Here is a 20,861-nt window from a genome sequence, read left to right on the forward strand (position 1 = left end):
TGGACATTTTATAATATAAAGCATCATGAACATGAAACTTTGTTCTATTTGATAGCGACTAAATAATTTTTTCAAAGTCTTTAATTGGTTTTGTAAAGGCTAATATCATATCAGTGTTTGCTTTGATTAAGGTTAAGTTTGAAAAATATATTTGATATCAAATAATTTATTTTTAACATAAATGTCCATTGTCATTTCAAGTATTTTTATATAGTTATTTTTTTAAATAAATTGTTTTTATAGGAAAAAAGTCATAACATTTTTGTCAAAGTGAGCTAAAAAAATGATGGAGGGTTAAATTTTTAAGTTCGGGTTTTCAATGACCCTTTCAATCAAATAAATTTTAAAGAATACGAGGGTGAAAATATCAAATGGGATTTTGGGTAAAAAAAGGTTGGTGGAACAAAAATTAATCACAAGCCAAGAGGTGTATTGTTTAAATGATTGCAGGTTGGGCAGAGTCATCTATGATCTACCTTGCATTGTGGATTTTTAAGTAGGGGTTGAAGTGAAAGGCATAGAAGTACATAAATTTTTAGTGGATTTCTATTGGGAATATCATATAAGAGCCAACCAATATTTAGACATTTTGCCAAAAAAATTGATGATGTTTTCTCTCTTGATGTCCACATCATTGTAGGAGAATTTTTTGACAAAAGGTCATTGTTTTGCTCAATTATAAGATACGAGATAAATTCAAATTATTTTATAAGTCTATGCTCCTAATCTACCAATTGACAATATTTTTTTTTTTATCGTGAGAATGAATTAAAATAAGAAAAATTAAAAATTAAGAATATAATTAAAACTAAAAAAACTTTAAAGTTAAAAATATAAAAATAAAATATTAATTTTCACTTTTTTGACCTTAATAGAAAATATAAATATTGGGAAAGAGTTAAAAATACAATAAAAGTCAATATTTTATTTTAAATTTTTTTAAAAGTTTTTTTTTGTTTTAATTGTATTTTAAATTTTTTAAATTTCTTATTGTATTGTTGATGTCAATTAATAATTTTTTTATTCAATTTATTGAATATATATTAGAAAACGAGTGAATTTATATAATACGAGATATAAAATCACTATGAATTAGAGAATTAGAAATATTTTATTTATCACTTAAGTATCTCGATTTTTTTTAAAATGATTTGTATCTTATATTATATAATAAAAATGTACAATATATTTATTTGTAAGATACTTTTATGAAATTAATATGATAAATTATTTTTTTTTGATAATTTTATTAAATATTATCAAATAGCAGGGTATTTTAGAAATTTATTATTTGAATTATGAAAAATCGTAATAATAATTATATATATATATATATATATATATATAACAGTGTATATCAGATTAGTATTTATTTTTCATTCAATAAAATTTTTAGGAGTGGAAAATTATTTACAATTACATAAATAAAAAAAAATTAAAAAGTGAATAAAGGGGAAAAAAAAACAGCGAGGCCGGGCCGCCCTTAATCTAAACTATTCCACGCCATAGTTATTAGATCTGTGGAGGCAAAGAGAGAGAGAGTCGCCATGGCCATGGCGACTAGGGTTTTTCTGCTTCTTCTCTTAGTCTTGATATCATCGCCAAGCCCTAGTTTTTCCCTCTATGAGGACCAAGTTGGCCTCATGGACTGGTTAGCTTCCACCCTCATCTTCACAAATCGAGTGTCATCTCCTCTATCATCTTCGAATTTCATCATATTCACTCTGATAAAATTTGTGAATTCCATTCACTAATTTTATTTTATTTTTGTTCTTTCATTGTTTGCAGGCATCAACAGTACATCGGGAAAGTGAAGCACGCCGTGTTCCACACTCAAAAGGCCGGACGGAAACGCGTGGTGGTGTCGACGGAGGAGAACGTCATCGCATCTTTGGATCTCCGGCGTGGGGATATTTGTGAGTTTTTTTCAGTGTCAATTGAAGTCCGAAAGTCATTCTGAATTGGTTTGCATGGTTGGTGGATTCAAATTGATGATTTTGATTTGGAAGTGGATATTGATTGGGTTTGGTTATGTGCAGTTTGGAGGCATGTGCTCGGGCCCAATGATGCGGTAGATGAAATTGATATCGCCCTTGGCAAATGTAATTTTGTTCATATCTATAATCTGCCTTCTCATATTGTTGGATTGTGTGTATACCTGCAATCCGTTACCTTAGAACGGTCATGGAAGAGTAAAGAATTGAGAAGATCGCTTTAAAAGTTTTGAAACCTTAGGTTTATGGTCCTATCTATGATGGTTATGTTGCATAAATCAATAAAAGGTTCTCTTTTTTGGCTGTGCCTTTCTATCCTGTTATATACTTTTTCTGTACTTTGGTGTTTTTTATACAATGTTATCATTTTATTGCCTATAAAAAAAATCAATATAAGGTTCTTGAGGTTTGCAAATTATGGTTGGCTATGGAGAAATTCATCTACATTGCCTTATTTTTGTTCAGTGCATACTAATTGATACAAAATCTAAACTCATATAAATGTATTCTATCTGGGTTTGGATATAATCATGGCAATGCAGAAATAGTACGTGTTTGTGAGGAATTTCTGTTGGGTGATTACCATATGGGTGGGAATATCTTCTCCAAGCATTCATGGCTACCAAAGCATGTTTCTAATGAAAATTTTACTCTAAAAAATGATGTGTATTGGCTAATTTGTTTTTAGCCTTACAAGCTTAATTGAGCCTTAAGATGAACATTTAAAATGAAAGCAAACTGCCTGAATAAGATAATCATTAATCCAACTCGTAACAAATGGCTTTCTTATTCTTTTGTTGACTCTAAATGTTTCAGAACTCTTATTGGACATTATGGAATTACTTTGTGACTTTCTTTTTTAATGTGTAAATAGAATGAAAATTGAGTACATGAAGTGCCATCTGTAGTGGTTTTTCTTTTCGGTAGGTGTCATCTATGGTGGCCTATGTTGTTCACTTGATGAGGTTTAGTAGTTTTTCAGTGTTAGTTCATCAAAACTTATTTAGTTGTACCATGGTTGAAATGCATATTTTCTTATTAATTTTTGTCACAATATTGTTTTTGCCTTTAGGAGTTAGCCCTAAAGGCAATGTGCATTGTCAATTATAATATCGCAAGGTTTAATGTCAACTTAGTAGTTGATTAAATGTCTGAAGGTTCTATATAATATTTTCAGATGTCATTACCCTTTCGTCAGAGGGAAGTATTTTAAGAGCATGGAACCTTCCTGATGGCCAGATGGTGTGGGAGTCTTTCCTTCAGGGCCCAAAGCCATCAAAATCATTATTATCAGTGTCAGTAAGTTGCTAACATTTTACTTAAGTGAAAGATAATGAAAGTTAATGTTGTATTATCTAGATATTGTTCTTTTTTCTGTGCCTGTCTCCCATGCGTGTGGCGGTGTGCCATAATTTGTGGAACATTTTATGTGGTTTTTCATGTCAAGCTTATTTCTCCTACTGCAGTTCACGCTCCGAATCCAAAGTTATTGCTTCCATCATTGAAGCTATCTTCTATAATGTTTAGTCAACAAAATCAAATACTGTAGTTCCACAGATGGATTACATTTTCTGCTGAAGCATTTTTTTTGCTCCCTTTCTGTTACTTTAATTCACACCCTTTTGGATTTCCTTGACCTCTGTTCAAACCCACTGCTGGGCAGTTAAAAAAAAGCTTTCTATAAAATTTCCCTTGAATATGAAATTAATATGGCAGCATTGTGCAGGCAAATTTGAAAATTGACAAGGACAATGTGATCTTTGTTTTTGGAAAAGGGTGTCTCCATGCTGTTTCAAGCATAGATGGTGAGGTGCTTTGGAAGAAGGATTTTGCGGATGAAAGGTTTGAAAATTTTGAAATTCTACTCGGCCAGTTATTCTTAAGATTGTCTTGTGACTGATGGATTGTCTGTTTACCTTGTTTGCAGCTTAGAGGTTCAACAGATAATTCACCCTCTTGGAAGTGATATGATATATGCTGTAGGATTTGTGGGTTTGTCTCAGTTGGATGCATATCAAATTAATGTTAGGAATGGTGAAGTGCTGAAGCACCGTAGTGCAGCATTTCCTGGTGGCTTTTGTGGGGAAGTTTCATTAGTTTCAAGTGACACACTTGTGGCACTAGATGCCACTAGGTCCTCTTTAATATCAATTAGTTTTCTGGATGGAGAAATCAGCTTACAACAAACACATATTTCAAATCTTGTTGGAGATTCGTTTGGGATGGCTGTCATGTTACCTTCTAAGCTTTCAGGGATGCTTATGATAAAAATCGATAACTATATGGTATTTGTGAGAGTAGCAGATGAGGGCAAACTGGAGGTTGCGGAGAAAATTAATGATGCAGCAGCAGCTGTTAGTGATGCTCTGGCACTCTCTGAGGGCCAACAAGCTTTTGGATTAGTTGAACATGGAGGTAACAAGATTCATCTCACAGTCAAGCTTGTTAATGACTGGAATGGTGATCTGCTCAAGGAAAGCATTAGAATGGACCACCAAAGGGGCTGTGTGCATAAAATTTTCATAAACAGTTATATCCGGACAGACAGGTCTCATGGGTTTAGGGCCTTGATTGTCATGGAGGATCATTCACTGTTATTACTACAACAAGGTGAGATTGTCTGGAGTAGGGAGGATGGGCTTGCCTCAATTATAGATGTAACAGCATCAGAATTGCCCGTAGAAAAGGAAGGTGTATCTGTGGCTAAAGTGGAACACAATTTATTTGAGTGGCTGAAGGTATGAACCTTATAGAAATCTTTTATTGTTATTTTCCACTGTATTTTCATTATTTGGAGACATCACATTTTCACAAACTCTCTAGCTACTGATGTCACTCAATTTACTTCTTATCTCACTTTCTGTGCAAAAGAACACCACCGAAGAGTGACAAGTGATAACTATCATTCTGTGCCTTTGTCGATTGACTTAGCCATGAGGACTTGATTATCTTAAAGTTTTGATGGTTGTTGTGAATCTTGAAGTTTAACAAGGATTTTAGACCAAAAGCTTTTTACCACCATTCTTGATAGTTGTTGTGAACCTTGAAGTTTAAAATGGATTTTAGACCAAAGGATTTTTTTTTCCATCCTCTCTCTCTTTTCTGTACTTATTCAAATGTCTTCTAAATGCTTGTCAGGAAAATAGAAAAAGAAAAAGGAAAATTCAAATGCATTCTGAACATTGTTTAAAAAAAGGACAGAAACTTTCAAATCTTGGGTGCACATGCACAAATTCTGGAAAACAAGATATAAGGTAATGAAGTAATTGTATTCTTTTCACCTTCTGTTATCATATTCTTCGAAGATAATACCTTAAACAGTTATTGAACAAGAATTTTAAGTATACCTTGCTTAAGAAATTAAGTACCTGTGAATGAAGGATAATAGGATATATGATTGATATTTACACGACTGGATATCTTGTTGCTTTCCAAGATAATTCTTTTCTGTATTCATCACTTGAAATTGAAAAATGCATCTTCTTGACTGGTTCTATGGTGGCAATGAGCTTTTGATATGTTCTGTTATTGGAAGGGACACATGCTGAAGCTTAAAGGAACTCTGATGCTTGCAAGCCCTGAGGATATGATAGCCATACAAGGAATGAGGTTAAAAAGCTCTGAAAAGAGCAAAATGACCCGAGACCACAATGGTTTTAGAAAGTTGCTCATTGTACTTACTAGAGCAGGGAAGCTTTTTGCCTTGCACACAGGTGACGGACGGGTTGTCTGGTCTGTCTTGTTGCATTCTCTTCATAATTCAGAAGCTTGCGCATATCCCACTGGACTTAATGTGTATCAGTGGCAAGTTCCCCATCATCATGCGATGGATGAAAATCCATCTGTTCTTGTAGTTGGCAGGTGTGGACTTGGTTCAGATGCACCAGGTGTTCTCTCCTTTGTTGACACTTACACAGGGAAGGAACTTGATTCATTGTTTCTCACTCATTCCATAGAACGAATTATTCCCCTTTCATTCACAGATTCAAGAGAACAGCGCCTCCATCTAATTATAGATACTGATCACCATGCACATCTATACCCAAGAACTCCTGAGGCTATTGGTATCTTCCAACATGAGTTACCCAACATATATTGGTATTCAGTTGAAGCTGAAAATGGCATTATCAGAGGGCATGCTTTAAAGAGCAATTGCATTCTTCAAGAAGGTGATGAATACTGCTTTGACACCAGGGATTTGTGGTCAATTGTATTCCCATCAGAGTCAGAAAAGATTCTTGCAACTGTGACAAGAAAATTGAATGAGGTATAATTCTTGCTAATTAAATCCTTGAAGTGTCTGATCTTTAGTCTTTTTCAAATTGATAATTGTCATTTCTGTTTTCTTTTCTTTTTTTGCTTTTCCCTTTCTTTTTTTTTTTTTTGAAGATTTAGGTCATGTTCGGTTGATTGGATAGAACATGGGATAAGATAAGTTATCTTATCACTTATCACATCTCATATTGAACTAAACATGTTATATGATAAGTGATATGATAACTTATATGACATATTTTTTTCTATCCCTGCTACATCCTAAGTTGAGGTATGGGATGTACATATCTCTTACACTATTAATCTCATCTTTTTTTTTTGCCTCAATTTTTGTATTACTTATTTTGCAAAAAAATAAAATAAAATAAAGGATTAAAAAAATTAATTTTTTAGTTTAAAAAAGGGAATAAAAAAGTATGTATAATACAACTTAAATAATACTAATATATATTATTTAATATACAAAATGTTTTTATGTATTTAACACCATAAAATAATATTTTCTTATTTATTATTTAAATATTTTAATCATGAGTATTATTAACACAGAAAGAAAAAATACTTATTAAAAAATAAAATAAAATAAAATAAAGGATTAAAAAAAACTAATTTTTTAGTTTGAAAAAGGGAATAAAAAAGTATGTATAATACAACTTAAATAATACTAATATATATTATTTAATATACAAAATGTTTTTATGTATTTAACACCATAAAATAATATTTTCTTATTTTAATCATGAGTATTATTAACATAGAAAGAAAAAATACTTATTAAATTGTTAATTATATAATGATTTCCAAATGATACTAAACATGAGAGAGATTTCATTGAACATGCAGATAAACACATCTATAATATTTGTTACCATCATGATGCAATATGGTTTCCATTCTATTTTTTAATCCTTCTACAAACCGAACTTGAGCATAGTATAATATATATCACTGAATATAATATCTTAAGATATTACCATATCTTATTAGAAATGATATTATTTATATATATCCTATCCTACTCAGCCCACCAAATGTAGCAAAGATTTGTAATTTTTTTTTGTAAGTGTTGAGTTCTCAGGTTGTCGTCACATTTTTCAGATTATCTGCATTTTGTAAATAATTTTTTTTGGGTTAACTTGAGACATGGGATTGCTTATGATTGAGAAAACTGGCATACCTGTGAAGAAGCTACTGATGCTTGAGCAACAAGGCCTTTCCTCTCAATTTCAAATCTCTTATCATTGGCCTTTGGTGGAACATTTCAACTACTTAATCCCCTTGTAAATAATCTATCTAGTTACAAGCATTACCCTTGAGCTGTGGATCTTCTTTTATTTTCTGGATGTTCTATTCGGTTTCATTGTTTATGTCCTCAAGTAATGCAAAGTTGTATCATTTTCTTTTGCTTATCTGTTAATGTAGATTGTGGTTTTATGAGTGTTCAAGTTCGTCAAAATGTGAAGAACTAGCTTTTGTTGAATGCAAGGTTTTACTATCCCTGGAATTTAAGCATATCTAGTTTTCTGAGTGTAAGAGTTTTGGTGTAAAACTAAATAAGGTCCAGTAAAGTGTTATGCTTGTTAGTGTTTATACTTTACTAGATCTGGATATCATCAAATCAATTGGACTACAGAACCAAAGTTTGAGTATTTTAGTTGAACCATCTTGCAGTCCTACAATGATTTCTTTCTTTCTTTATTATTATTATTTTGGATCACTTGGAAACTATAGTAGGAGAAGCTTTGAAGGCAAGCAGTGGTCAAGTTTGGTTGGATCACTGAAAATTTTTCTCATATTCTGCTGCATCAGTTGGCAATAAGATTTTGTCCAGGTTGTTGGGTGGGGATTTGGGCTTCCATGTTTGTCCTTTTGGACTTTGTTGACAGTATGGAGATTGGTTAGGTTTGTAGTGGTCTTGTTTTGTGTTGTTGTTTGATGCTTGTACATGTTGTGTACATGGGAGTTTATTTTATTATTTTTATTTGCCTGAAAAAAAATCTCTTGATTGTTTTTTTTTTTAAATTTAATTTAATTTAATTTATTATATTTAGGTTTTATTTGTGTTTTGCTGCTGCTGCTGCTAACTTGTGGAACCTCTTGTAACCTGTGTTCTCCAGGTGGTTCATACTCAAGCTAAGGTAATAACAGATCAGGATGTGATGTACAAGTATGTATCGAAAAATCTTCTTTTTGTAGCCACTGTTGCACCCAAAGCCACTGGTGAAATTGGATCAGTTACGCCAGAGGAATCATGGTTGGTTGTATATCTTATTGATACTGTAACCGGCCGTATAATATACCGCATGACTCATCATGGTACACAAGGTCCTGTCCATGCTGTAAGTTTTCTTATTTACTTTCATGGCCTGTTACTGTTATGAGAAAAGTAAATTCCATATGCATTTATACTCTGACATGGCTCTTATGAGTGGTGCTGTTTACCACTACTAAATTCCATTATGCTCTCCTTTGTGAAGGTTTTTAGTGAGAACTGGGTCGTCTACCACTATTTTAATCTCAGAGCACACAGATATGAGATGTCAGTTGTTGAGATCTATGATCAGTCTCGGGCGGTATACCCCATGAATTTGACTCATGCATTTCATGTATCTCATTATACTTTGTGCTTTTCATTCTAATCAATTTCTTTGCGTTGAATACCATGCACAGGATAACAAAGATGTGTGGAAGCTTGTTCTTGGAAAGCATAATCTTACTTCACCTGTTTCTTCATATTCTCGACCTGAGGTCATAACGAAATCACAGTTTTATTTTTTTACCCATTCTGTGAAAGCAATGGCAGTGACATCAACTGCCAAGGGTATAACATCGAAGCAGCTCCTTATTGGTACAATTGGCGATCAGGTTCAAAAAAACATTTTACTCTGAGTGCTTGCTGATTTTTTGTTTTGTTTTTCTATCATGTTCTCTAATGCTTTGTTTTGTTCTGGTTTCTTTTTCTTTTTCCTAAGAGGGGATTTTGGAATGGCGTCTTGATTCATATGGATCGTCTCTTTTTGTTACTTCTAAGTGGGGGTTAACATTTTACAGGTTTTGGCACTTGATAAGCGTTATCTGGATCCTCGTCGAACAATTAATCCTTCACAATCTGAGAGAGAAGAAGGAATCATTCCTCTGACAGATTCATTGCCAATCATTCCTCAGGTCTGTTGCACACTTTTCTTTGTTTTGTTTTGACTGTTCAGTCTGTTATGATCTTTAGAAATCACTGACAATATTATCCTCTTCACTAGTCTCTTGTTCCTTGTATTCTAGTAAAAAAACTGTTCTTTATTTGATCAAATTGTATCCTTCAAAGTTTTGGCCATAAGATGTTTTTTGGTTGTACAAGTTTTTATGCCCTGGTTATTTGTAATTAACGGTCTTTGTGGGGTGTAAGCAGAGTTCTCAAGAGGCAATGTTTGGTGGAGTTGTACTTGGGTCTGAGTCACACAACATGAATCCAGAACATTTATTACAGAACCTTCTGTAACCAACAGCAACCTGTTCATCTTGAGAAAATACTTCAAAATATTAAGAATTCCAAGTACTGATCAGATTGATTTTGAGTGTGGGTTCAGGCCTGATTTTTACCAAGGTCATTTAGCAAAACATGCACCTGAGGGCATCTTGGGGTTGGGTGTGTGACAAACCCAATCCATGCCAGTGCTTCACCTCATCATTCCACGGGCTGGTTGCCCCATCGATCGGTGCCAAAACACCGATACAGAGTTATGAATTTCTGACTTAACATTCATTGGACTAACTGGTCATTGATACACTAGTACTGCTAAATGTTGGCTATGGTTCTTGCATACTGTGTTATCAAGAATAAGAATTATGGAATTCTTGTGCATTTTCAAGAAAGTGATAGGAATCATGTTTATATTTTCATATGGAAAGCAAGATTTATTTTTTTTATTTTTTATTTTTATTTATTTATTTACCCCCCCCCCCTTTTGGGTCCAAAATGATTAGTTAACTGATGGTAAAAAGTTGCTGCTAACATTCTAATAGAAATGAATACATGTTTTAAGTGTTGTATATTTTCCATATGATTGCATTTGTTTCATGTTTTACTTCATATAAATGCCAATGATATGAGCCAATCCCACTTTTGTTGGTACCTTGAGCCTTGAGGGATGGGTTCAGCTTACAATCCTTGAGATAAATGTCAGGTGCACTCAAGCCAGTGCTAGTTAACTCAGTTTGTTTAGAAGCTCCTAGATAAAAAATCTGTTTGTTTCCAAACATAGTGGTATTAGATTGTGGCAGCTCAATGGTGTAATCATCATTTTAGGGCCACATTCTTTATTTGGTTGACTGTTTACTGATTGTTCATTCATACTGGTGTATTGTGTTTTATGCAGTCATATGTGACACACAACCTTAAAGTAGAAGGTCTGCGAGGCATAGTAACAGCACCTGCTAAGCTGGAGTCAACTACCCTTGTCTTTGCTTATGGAGTGGATCTGTTCTTCACCCGGATTGCACCCTCACGGACGTATGATTTGCTTACCGATGATTTCAGCTATGCTCTACTTCTAATTACAATAGTTGCATTGGTTGCGGCAATATTTGTAACATGGATTTTGTCTGAGAGGAAGGAACTGCAAGAGAAGTGGAGGTAACTCAAATCTCTTCTCTAGTCGATCTTTCACTGATATCTTTTTCATCAGGTTACATCTTGATTTTGCTTAGATGTGGAGGTTCACTCCTAACTTGTAATTTTACATAGACTTTGTAGCATGCCTTCTCTTTATGTCACTCTTAATTTTTTGTTATGGAATATTTAAATTTAGTACCCTTTATTGTTGTAAATCTGAAAGTTTGAGAAAAAAAATCACATTACCTTTCCTAAGTTAATCAAAATTTTAACAGGCTGTCTGCAGTGTTAATTCATATCATGTTCTCTAATTCCAAGCTGAAGTAGTTTTTCCTTAATGATCTCTTAAGGAAGATGGCTATGTAAGAACTCTTGGCCTAATATGGTCTGGAAAATTCAGAGCCAGAACCCAATTTGTTGGAGACTGTAGAGGAAAGCTATATATTTCAGCTGAATGGTTGCCATGCCCTTATGCGGGGATTGTCTTTCTGGCATAATGTTTATGAAAATGTCAAGTTTGTTTAGGAACAAAATTGGCTGGAACTAGGAGAAAGCTTTTTTCGAAACCTATTAAGGTTATCTCCTTTTTTGATCCTCAACTTGGATGCCCCCGGGGACCTCCATTCAAAATTTAAGGTCCGAAGTCTTTAACCCCTCGTGTACGATACTACAGTGGGAGGTTCTTACATCTTAGCTCAACTAACTGATGAGCGTGGCCCATATCAATGAATAAAAAATATTCTTGATCAGGTTACAACTTACAAGTGGGGTACAGACAGTGCCATTATGAAAAATTTGGCCTTTACTTTCAGTGTGTGGTCTAAAGGATCCATAATAACATCTACCAAGGGGGTGGGGGTGGTGGTGACAGGTGGCAGGGAACTCTATAATTGAAGATTATGACAAGGGTGAAGGGCCGACTGTCACTGTGGGCGGGCGTATAGGTGTCGTACCCTGTCTGTTTGGAGTCCCGGACGCCCTCTGCTCTCTGCTAAGTATCATGTGAACTGTGATTCATCTTTTCATGTCCTCCTGCGCCCAACCTTTTCCTTTTATTTTAATTTTTTTTAAATTAACTATAAAAAAACTCTAATATTTCTTTTTGGGGAAAAAACAACTGACACGTGTATGAGCTGCTGTTTTGCGCCCCTTTCCTTGTTTTACCTCCGGATATCCATTGCGGCTGTTTTTTTGGCTTCTTTTTTTCTCTTTTGAATCATTTTAAAATAAAATAATATTTGATTAAAAGGGATAAAACAATCCCTAAACCCTCATGTTATTGAAGTATGGAATTAGACCTTAATAAAAATACATTTAGTCAATTATACAAACTAGTTTTTGGAACAAAAAATTACAAAGGGTATTTATATCCATATTATAGTTAGAATTTAGAAAAAAAAAAGGATTTTGTAAGGGGTATTTGAAATTTGAATGTGGTAAAATAATAATTAAGATGCAGTTAAATGTAAAAAGGGTAGTTAAGACTTAAGGTTGGATTATTAGCGAGGGAGGGAAGAAGAGAAAAAGGTGGTTAAGACTTAAGATTCGATTAGCAGTGAGGGAGGAAAAGAATAGCAGTCCCCTGTCCTTTTTTTTGTCGAAGTATGTTAATATGGGTTGGAATGGGGATGGAGGGGAAGGGGACCAGAGGGGCATTTTTTGCGAAAAAGTCCATGCGTTACTGCGGAAGTGAGCAGAGGGGTTCTCTGCCTCTGCGTACAGAGTTGATGTTATAGTATTACTATTGACTGTTACCGCTATCACCTACCAACCCACTATCTTTCTTCTCCTTCTCTGCACTCTCCACTTTCCTTACTTTTTAGAAAATCACCATGAAAACGGAGCACCCAAAGCTCAAGACCACGCCTCGCCCACTCTTCTCCTGCGGCTTCTTTAGCCACTGCACCCAGTCCGTTATCAGCCCCACCACCCCCAACACTCCCTCTCTCCCACTCTCTTCTCTCCCCACTCCCCCTCCTCCTCCTCCACCCCCACCACCCTCCTCCCACCAGCAATCTCACCCTCACCCTCCCCCTCCCCCTCCCCATCACCCTCCTCCCCCACCTGACTCTGAATCCTCCTCTTCTTCCACCTCCCAAAGCTTCACCCAGTGGCGCTTCCCTCTCCCAAACTCCCTTATCCTTCACCACCACCAACCTCCATCACAATCTCATCCCTCACACACCCAAATCTCTCCCCAGACCGACCACCCGCCGCCGTCTCCGCCGCTCATTGCCGTTGCCAATCTCGAGGAGCTCTTTCACGTAGCGGAGCTCCAGCTCAGCACCGGCTCCGACGTGGAGAAACTCGCGGCTCTTCAGTTACTGGAACGATCACTTGTTCCGGCTGCCGGCGGTGGAGAAGAAGCGTGCCCCGCGGCAGTGATGCGAGGGGTGGTGGGGTGTTTGAAAGATAGGGCGGGGGCGAGACCGGCGACGAAAGTGCTGCTGGCTCTTTGTTTGGCGGAGGGGAACCGGCACGTGGCGGTGGAGGCAGGGGCGGTGGCTGAGGTCGTGGAGGCGATGTCGGAGATGGAGGGGGCGGTGGCAGAGAGGGCGTTAGCAGCGCTGGAGCTGATGTGCACGGTGGCGGAGGGGGCAGCGGAGCTACGGGCGCACGCGCTGTCAGTGCCCATGATGATATCAATGATGGAGAGCATGGCGGGTAGAGGAAAAGAGTGCGCAATTAGCATACTGGCAGTGATATACATCGGGGCGGGCGATCAGGCGCCGCCGTCGGAAGAAGTGGCGCGTGCAGTGGCGTTGGCGCTGCAAGGCGATTGCAGCGCGAGAGGGAAGAGGAAGGGGGCTCAACTTCTGAGGGCACTTCAGGAGAATGGACGACTGGAGTTAACCCAAGAGGGATGATGAGCGATGGGGATTTGGCCGTTGTGGAGCCTGGCGGTTGTTAGGGCTGATTATAACGGTTATTAAGTAAATATAACGTAATTTATGTATCAATTAATTCTAATGAGTAGTCACTTGTACACTTTTGTTTATGAATCCATCCTACCCTATCATCTCTCTTATATATTCTTTTCCATTAATTACCAAAAATAAAATTAAAGAAATTATTTATTTTTTTATTTTATTTTTTTAATGATAGTACCAAACCATATTCTTTCTTGAAAATATTTTCTTCAAAATAAAATAATTTCTCATTATGAAATCCAAAAATTTTATTTGTTTTATTCATCAATTCCTTCTATGCATTTCCCACCTCTTAAATCTAGGTTTAAGAATATATGCTAGGTCATTTATTTCCTAAATAATAACAATATATTTAAAATTCTTTACAAATCAATTAATGATAAAAAAAAAACTTTACAATAAACAACCACTAAAATTTTTAAAAATATAAAAAACAAGAAAAAATACAGAAAATAAATAACTTAATTTCTTATTATTGGGCAAAAAGATGCCCATCTCTTATCTTAAAACTTTATTTATTTATTTTTGATAAAATAATTTATAAAATATCAATTACAACACAAATATTCAACAAAAAACTAATATGACATATATTATTTCTAACCACACATACTATTACGGGGTGTTCGGTAAGTAGGAATGGGGAATGGGAGTGTTCACATCTCATTTTTTCCCTCATTCGTTCTCATATTTGGATAAATTTTATAAAGGTAGGAATGAAATAAAAAATGATTATATTGAAATCAAATCTCACTTATAAGTAATATTGTGACTCATTCATATGATAATAAAAATATAAAATAATTTAAAATTATTATTTTACCCTTAAATTCCATTTATTAAGCTTGATACCTCTTCATTTCATGAAAAGACTATTTTTTTTAGTCTTATTATTTAATAATAGGAAAACTCTCAAAAATTATTTTTTAAATAAAAAAAAAATTTTAATCATTGTGTAATGATATTATTGCCAATTTATTTTTCCAATTGCTATTCACAACACTATTTTTACTAATACAACATTTTACATTTATAAACTACCCTCATTTATTCATTCTCCCCTCTCTCTCCTCTCTCCTTTCTAACCTCACGTCTCAATTGTACCCCTTTTTTATTTTTTTATTTATTTTTTCCCCAACCCCCACCCCACGTTTTAGCATTATTTTTCTTTTTATTTTTATCTTCTTTTTCATCTCTACCCACCCAACCCCTCACCCCACGTCCCAATCTTTTATTTTTTCAAACTCAATTGTTTTTCTTATTCTTCTTATATTTTAAAACAAAATAATTTCTTTAAACAATAAACAATAAAAAAAATTTGATTTTTATAATTATTATAAGCAAAAAATTTAGCCCAACCACTGCCGTCGGTGGTTGCCGACTTCAATCCCTACTCCAAACCCTAACCGTTGCCGCCACTGCCGCCTCCCAGGACGTCGAAGCCCCACCTAGGTCACTAACTTTTTTTTTTGATAAATATATATATTGCTTTATAAAAAAAAATGAAAGTTATAAATCTTACCCGAAAATTGTCATTAGATGATTGAATTTCGTATGTGATTTACAGTCTTAATAAACTAAAATTTAAGTTTAATATGTTGAAAGTTACATTTAGCAAAAGGGATGTTGCGAATAACAATCCCCTTTATTTATTTTTTATTCAATTTTGAATTCCTAAGTTTATCTAAACACTTAAAATAAAATTACCAAATTCATTTTGATTCACCAAAAAATTAGAATAAAAACAAAATATTTCCTAATTCATATGTACCAAACACCCCCTACCTCAAAAGGAATCCTTGTATTTAAGTCTTCAACAAATTTTCATCCGTAAATGATTTTCATAAAGACGATTTTTAATGAGAAAGGGGATAGGATATGATTCAAATCCATGAACCAAAAGACTTGAAAAAAGTTAATGGACTGCTTAGCTGGAGCAACCTCACATATCCAACTGCCCTTCAAAAAGTAAAAAAAATAAAAAATAAAAAAAATGCAAAATATGAATATATCAATATAATGCCAACTGGTGTCATCATGCCAACAAGCCTACCATCAAAGGGAATACTTGTTTTGTTTCTTGCATTACAAAACTGGTTTTAACTTTTATATACCCATATTTTATATCTTGCTCTCCAATCCAAGTAAGTTTCATATCTGTATGATCCCCCTTCCTAGCTTATACTGACCAAAACTTCATTCCAAGACGAGAAAAAACCAGGGCTTGGCATGGGGAATCATGGGTGGTTGCTGGGCTTCTTGCTGAATTTTTTGTTGTGGGGTTCAGCCCTTGTGCCCATCCATGGCATGCCGCCGCCGTCACCGGTGCAGTGCAACGGCAGTGCTGGTTGCATCCTGAGAAACTCCTACGGTGAGTGGGGAGATCGAAAGGATTGTCGGGTTCTGAGCATTGCGTACCCTGAAACTGAAGAGGAGATGAGGCTGGCAGTGGCGCAGGCTAATCAGAAGAAGCAGAAGGTGAAAGTTGTTAGTGGGTTTTCACATACGATACCGAAACTGGCTTGTCCTGGGAAGGAATATTATTCTGGAAATGCAGTATTAATAAGCACAGCCAAGTTGAAATCTACCATTGAAATTGATACCGCCGAGATGGTTGTGACTGCAGACTCCGGGGTGGGGCTCCGGGATCTGATCAATAGAGTGGAAGCGGCTGGGCTGAGCCTGGTGGCGGCGCCGTATTGGGAGGGGTTAAGTGTTGGTGGGCTGATTAGTACTGGAGCTCATGGGAGCTCATGGTGGGGGAAAGGTGGGGCGGTTCATGATCATGTTGTTGGCCTCAGCCTTGTGGTTCCTGCTAAAGAATCCGAAGGATTCGCCAAGATTATCAGATTGGAAGCTCAAGATCCGCTTCTCAATGCAGCAAAAGTTTCAATGGGGATATTGGGCGCCATCTCTAAGGTCAGTAGTACTCATGATCCTATTGATCAATTTTTTGGTTAATTTAATTTAATTGCGTGAATGAGGCTTGATTATTTTCCGGATACCCTTTTTGAAATCTAATGGATTCCCATTTTCATTTGTGATGGAGAACCCACTAGCCTTGATGATATGCTAAATGGACACTTAAAAACTGTGATATGATGTTCTCTTTCTCTTGTTAAATACGTTAACTCAAGGGCACTTGAGTCCTATATTTGTATCATTGTGTATTATAGCTCTTACAACACAATGCTCTTGAGTCTTGAAAACAAAAGAAGTTATTATTTCTGATTTATCGATATCGATATATTTCTGTATATAACTTGCACTAGAAGAAATATATAAATAAAAATATAGCTAAAAGCCTAAAATAGACATGTAAAGGTTACTCAATATTGGATTATGAATTTTTATTTACTATTTTTTTATATGTTTATTGTTTAATCAAGCCCTTAAGAGTTTCTAAAAATATTATTATCTTTATGTATTTAGTGTATTTATTTGTACATCGGCCCAAATTGGGACCATATGATTTCATTATTTAAGCAAGGTTATTGATTCATTAAATATTTATTTATCAAAATTTTACTAATTTCCTTATGCAAAAAGTATCGTCAATCAAATTGTACTACTCTATACCTAAGTATTATTTATTTGTATCCTTATATTATGATTCTATTTGTTTGTAACCTTAAAACTCATCGAGCATATTCACCGGTCAAGATGAGAAGTTCAATGGATATCCATTGGGTTGTAACTTAATATTTTACCCCTCATTATGTCTTCCATAAAATTAGCTTAAAGCTATAAATTCTCATTTCAAGGATTAATTAAGACAATGGATTTCTCAATTTTCCATCCTTAATACTTTTTATTTTTTTGGTTACAAATTTTTTTCTTTTGCATACATTGAATCCAATTAAATATGAAAATGAATCACTACATACTAGGTGAAATTGTCACTGGAGCCAGGATTCAAAAGAAGCATAACCAATAACTTCACAGACGATGCTCATTTTGAAGATGAATTCATGGACCATGCAAAGAAACATGAATTTGCAGACATAACATGGTATCCATCAAGACGCACAGCTGTGTACAGATATGATGATAGAGTTCCTCTGAACACATCTGGTGATGGAATCAATGACTTCCTGGGCTTTCAATCCAATTCTATTCTGACCTCCAAATTGCTTCGAGCAGCAGGTATATATTCTTTCGTCTCTTTTATATCTATGTGGTATCTCAAGTTCCATAAACATGTGAAACTAGTGCTAATAATCCGAGAAACACAGAGAAAGCACTGGAAAATTCGCGAAGCGTGAGGGGAAAATGTGCCACGGCATCCACAGTTTTGGCTTATAAGAGACTAGTGGCCAATGGGTTGAAGAACAACAACCTAATCTTCACAGGCTATCCAGTGGTGGGTCATCAAGGGAAGATGCAGACCTCTGGTTCTTGCCTGTACTCGCCTTCAACTAGGACTGATATCACATGTGCTTGGGATCCAAGAATCAACGGCCTGTTCTTCTATGAGACAACGGCCATATTCCCAGCTACAAAATTCGCTGAATTCATCCGTGAAGTTAAGACACTGAGAGAACTAAAAATCGATAACTTTTGTGGGGTGGATATGTATAACGGGTTTTTGATTCGTTTCATCAAGGCTTCTGGGGCATACTTAGGACAAGCCGAGGACTCTGTGGTAGTAGACTTCAACTATTACCGCGCAGACAATGCTTCAACTCCAAGACTGAACCAAGATGTGTGGGAAGAAGTGGAGCAAATGGCATTCTTCAAGTATGGGGCTAAGCCACATTGGGCTAAGAATAGGAACTTGGCATTCTTGGGGGTGCAGAAAAAGTATCCCAATTTTAACAAGTTTGTTGCAGCCAAGAAACAACTTGATCCTCAGAACATTTTCTCTAGTGATTGGTCTGAGGCTATACTATTTGGGAAAGAAGCAGAGAAAGGGGATGGATGCGCCTTGGAAGGACAATGCATATGTTCAGGAGACCGCCATTGCAGCCCGGAGAAAGGGTACTTCTGCAGAACTGGGCTTGTTTACAAGGAAGCTAGGGTCTGCAGGTACTCACCATCTTCCATAGCATGGACATTTTCTAATTGATTTTGTGTCATATAGTAGGTGATCAAATGTGCTGATAGCTAGTGATGCAACTGAGGTTAATTTCATCAGTCTCAAGTCATTTTTGTGGACAATATGAATGATTAACAATGAAGTTTTGAATTCGTTTTAAATCTTAATGATCCATATAGTCAAAATGAGATGAGGGCAGTCTTAGTGTCAAGAAAAAAGGAAAAGGATCTTAGAATGAGAATAGAAGTCCCAATTAAATCAGTGCAATCAACACAAAATAATTAGAAGTCTCTGACAAAAAATAATCATACCAAAGCGAGTGGAATGTGTTTGGCTTCACAAACCATCAGAAGGATGACTAACAAATCAGTGAGTCCTTAGCTGGAGCCACCTCACTCGCATTACAAACTTTTCTTTAAAGAATTTCAAACAATATCATATACAGATGTGATGCCTAATTGTGTAAACGTGCATGCCACGAAGGTAACCAGGAAACTATAAAATTTTATTACCCAAAATGCAAAGAAAAATGACTGACCCAATGGAATTAATTGGCTTCTGGAGATGGAACCATACTCATTTTGCAAATCTTTTTGGTTGATTTAGCGGTAACCCCTCCCCTTCTCTTAAATCTACAAAGCCTTCAGTTCACCAAAAATTTCATTCTAATACAAGAAAAAGGCAAGCAGGATGGAGAACCATGGGAAGTTCCTACACTGCATGCTTGCTGCATTTTCTGCTCTGGGGTTACATCCCTAGCGACCATCCATGCCATGCCACCGTGGCATCTGCTTTGATGCAATGACACTGTAGGTCAACACCCAGGACTAACACCTATGGTGGATGGTGCAACGATTTGGTCTTAATCATGCGGACACTGAGTTTATTGACCCTCACGAACTTTAAAATGTTTAATTTGGTCTAATAACTCTCGTGACTTTAAAACACGTCTAAAATTGTGAGAGTTGATTGGGTCTAGAACAGACAATGTTTACACAATTAGGAACAGATGATTACACATGAAGATGGAAAAGAATATCCTCTTAGAAGCATCAATCTCATACCCAGAAACTGAAAAGGAAATGGATTGACAGCTTGGTGACTTCCCTGTATTGGAAAGGTGTGAGAGTGGGAGGTTAGCACTGGACCTGATCATATATAGGATGGTTGTCAAGATCATGCGGTTAGCCTCCATGTGGTTCCTGCGGAAGACTCCCAAGGATAAGCAAAAATCATCAAATTAATTGGAAGCTCAAGATTCACAACTAAAGGTAGAAAAAGTTTCTGTGGGGGTGTTTGGTGCCATCTCCAAGGGGTAATTGTTTGAATGGTATCCAATGACTCAAAGGTCACTGTCTCAATCCTACCTCACTATCCATATTTTGCCATAGTTATTTTGTTGGGCTGCAGAAATTGAAACTAGGGCACCAAAAAATAAGCCTAGAACGCTCCAAAATGCAGTTAATAATTCATGACCAATAACTGCATATTAATTTCCGCTTTCACATTTTGATAAGAGTTGTTGTGTTCTACAGACAAATTGCTGGTTAAAACTCATATGATTTGGGTACAAATATGATGGTAGAGCTGCTTTAAACACCTTTACAGATGGAGTCAATGGCTTCCTGGCTTCCCATCCAATCCTATCCCATTCTGGTCCTGAAATTGGTGCCAACATCATTCTAACTCCCATGAAATGTTCACTAAGTATAGCGATTTTGATCATGAACAGCGTACTGACAGTGAGAATTTTTAAGAAAGGTGGAAAATGGACATAATCATGATGCCAGTGCTCACATGCATTGATCCAGTGGTTGGCCATCACGGAAAATTGCAGACTTGATCAGGTTTCTTGTTACTTCTGGCCTTCCCCTATGGCTGGTGTCCGGTGTCCCATCACTTGTCTATGGCTGGTGTCACATCGCATGTAGTGCTTGGGATCCATTCTTTGCTTGTTGCCAAAAGTTTGAAAAAAATAAAAAATAAAAAATAAAAAAAATAAATTATTTTTATCTTTT

At 35.8% G+C, this 20,861-nt stretch overlaps 3 protein-coding genes across 3 annotated transcripts; all 3 read left to right on the forward strand.

Moving 5' to 3' along the window:
* Nucleotides 1-1,473: 1,473 nt before the first annotated feature.
* On the forward strand, nt 1,474-11,075 carry LOC100264673 (uncharacterized). Its single transcript, XM_002283976.4, has 12 exons — nt 1,474-1,651; nt 1,789-1,916; nt 2,040-2,102; nt 3,172-3,293; nt 3,721-3,836; nt 3,922-4,732; nt 5,530-6,261; nt 8,387-8,608; nt 8,747-8,842; nt 8,940-9,134; nt 9,321-9,434; nt 10,640-11,075. Exons 1-12 carry the CDS (start codon nt 1,548-1,550, stop codon nt 10,898-10,900), a joined length of 2,964 nt encoding a protein of 987 aa, XP_002284012.1. The 5' UTR covers nt 1,474-1,547; the 3' UTR covers nt 10,901-11,075.
* A 95-nt stretch (nt 11,076-11,170) lies between these two features.
* On the forward strand, nt 11,171-13,905 carry LOC100252675 (U-box domain-containing protein 25). Its single transcript, XM_002281417.4, has one exon. The coding sequence runs from the start codon at nt 12,708-12,710 to the stop codon at nt 13,740-13,742; it is 1,035 nt and encodes a 344-aa protein (XP_002281453.1). The 5' UTR covers nt 11,171-12,707; the 3' UTR covers nt 13,743-13,905.
* A 1,967-nt stretch (nt 13,906-15,872) lies between these two features.
* Nucleotides 15,873-19,004, forward strand: LOC100247576 (L-gulonolactone oxidase 3). Its single transcript, XM_010650206.3, has 3 exons — nt 15,873-16,724; nt 17,696-17,951; nt 18,041-19,004. Exons 1-3 carry the CDS (start codon nt 16,035-16,037, stop codon nt 18,871-18,873), a joined length of 1,779 nt encoding a protein of 592 aa, XP_010648508.1. The 5' UTR covers nt 15,873-16,034; the 3' UTR covers nt 18,874-19,004.
* The last annotated feature ends 1,857 nt before the right edge of the window (nt 19,005-20,861 follow it).

Source organism: Vitis vinifera, chromosome 4 (genome assembly GCF_030704535.1).
Source record: "Vitis vinifera cultivar Pinot Noir 40024 chromosome 4, ASM3070453v1".
Taxonomy (NCBI): domain Eukaryota; kingdom Viridiplantae; phylum Streptophyta; class Magnoliopsida; order Vitales; family Vitaceae; genus Vitis; species Vitis vinifera.

What these genes read in the sequence shown, in the direction of transcription:
- LOC100252675 (XM_002281417.4), top strand. Translation starts at nt 12,708, where the DNA reads ATGAAAACGGAGCACCCAAAGCTCAAGACCACGCCTCGCCCACTCTTC.
- LOC100264673 (XM_002283976.4), top strand. Translation starts at nt 1,548, where the DNA reads ATGGCCATGGCGACTAGGGTTTTTCTGCTTCTTCTCTTAGTCTTGATA. An exon ending in TCTCCGGCGTGGGGATATTT is followed by an intron (nt 1,917 to 2,039) that starts GTGAGTTTTTTT and finishes GGTTATGTGCAG; the next exon opens with TTTGGAGGCATGTGCTCGGG. An exon ending in TCTATGATCAGTCTCGGGCG is followed by an intron (nt 8,843 to 8,939) that starts GTATACCCCATG and finishes TACCATGCACAG; the next exon opens with GATAACAAAGATGTGTGGAA.
- LOC100247576 (XM_010650206.3), top strand. Translation starts at nt 16,035, where the DNA reads ATGGGGAATCATGGGTGGTTGCTGGGCTTCTTGCTGAATTTTTTGTTG. An exon ending in TATTGGGCGCCATCTCTAAG is followed by an intron (nt 16,725 to 17,695) that starts GTCAGTAGTACT and finishes ACTACATACTAG; the next exon opens with GTGAAATTGTCACTGGAGCC. An exon ending in CAAATTGCTTCGAGCAGCAG is followed by an intron (nt 17,952 to 18,040) that starts GTATATATTCTT and finishes CGAGAAACACAG; the next exon opens with AGAAAGCACTGGAAAATTCG.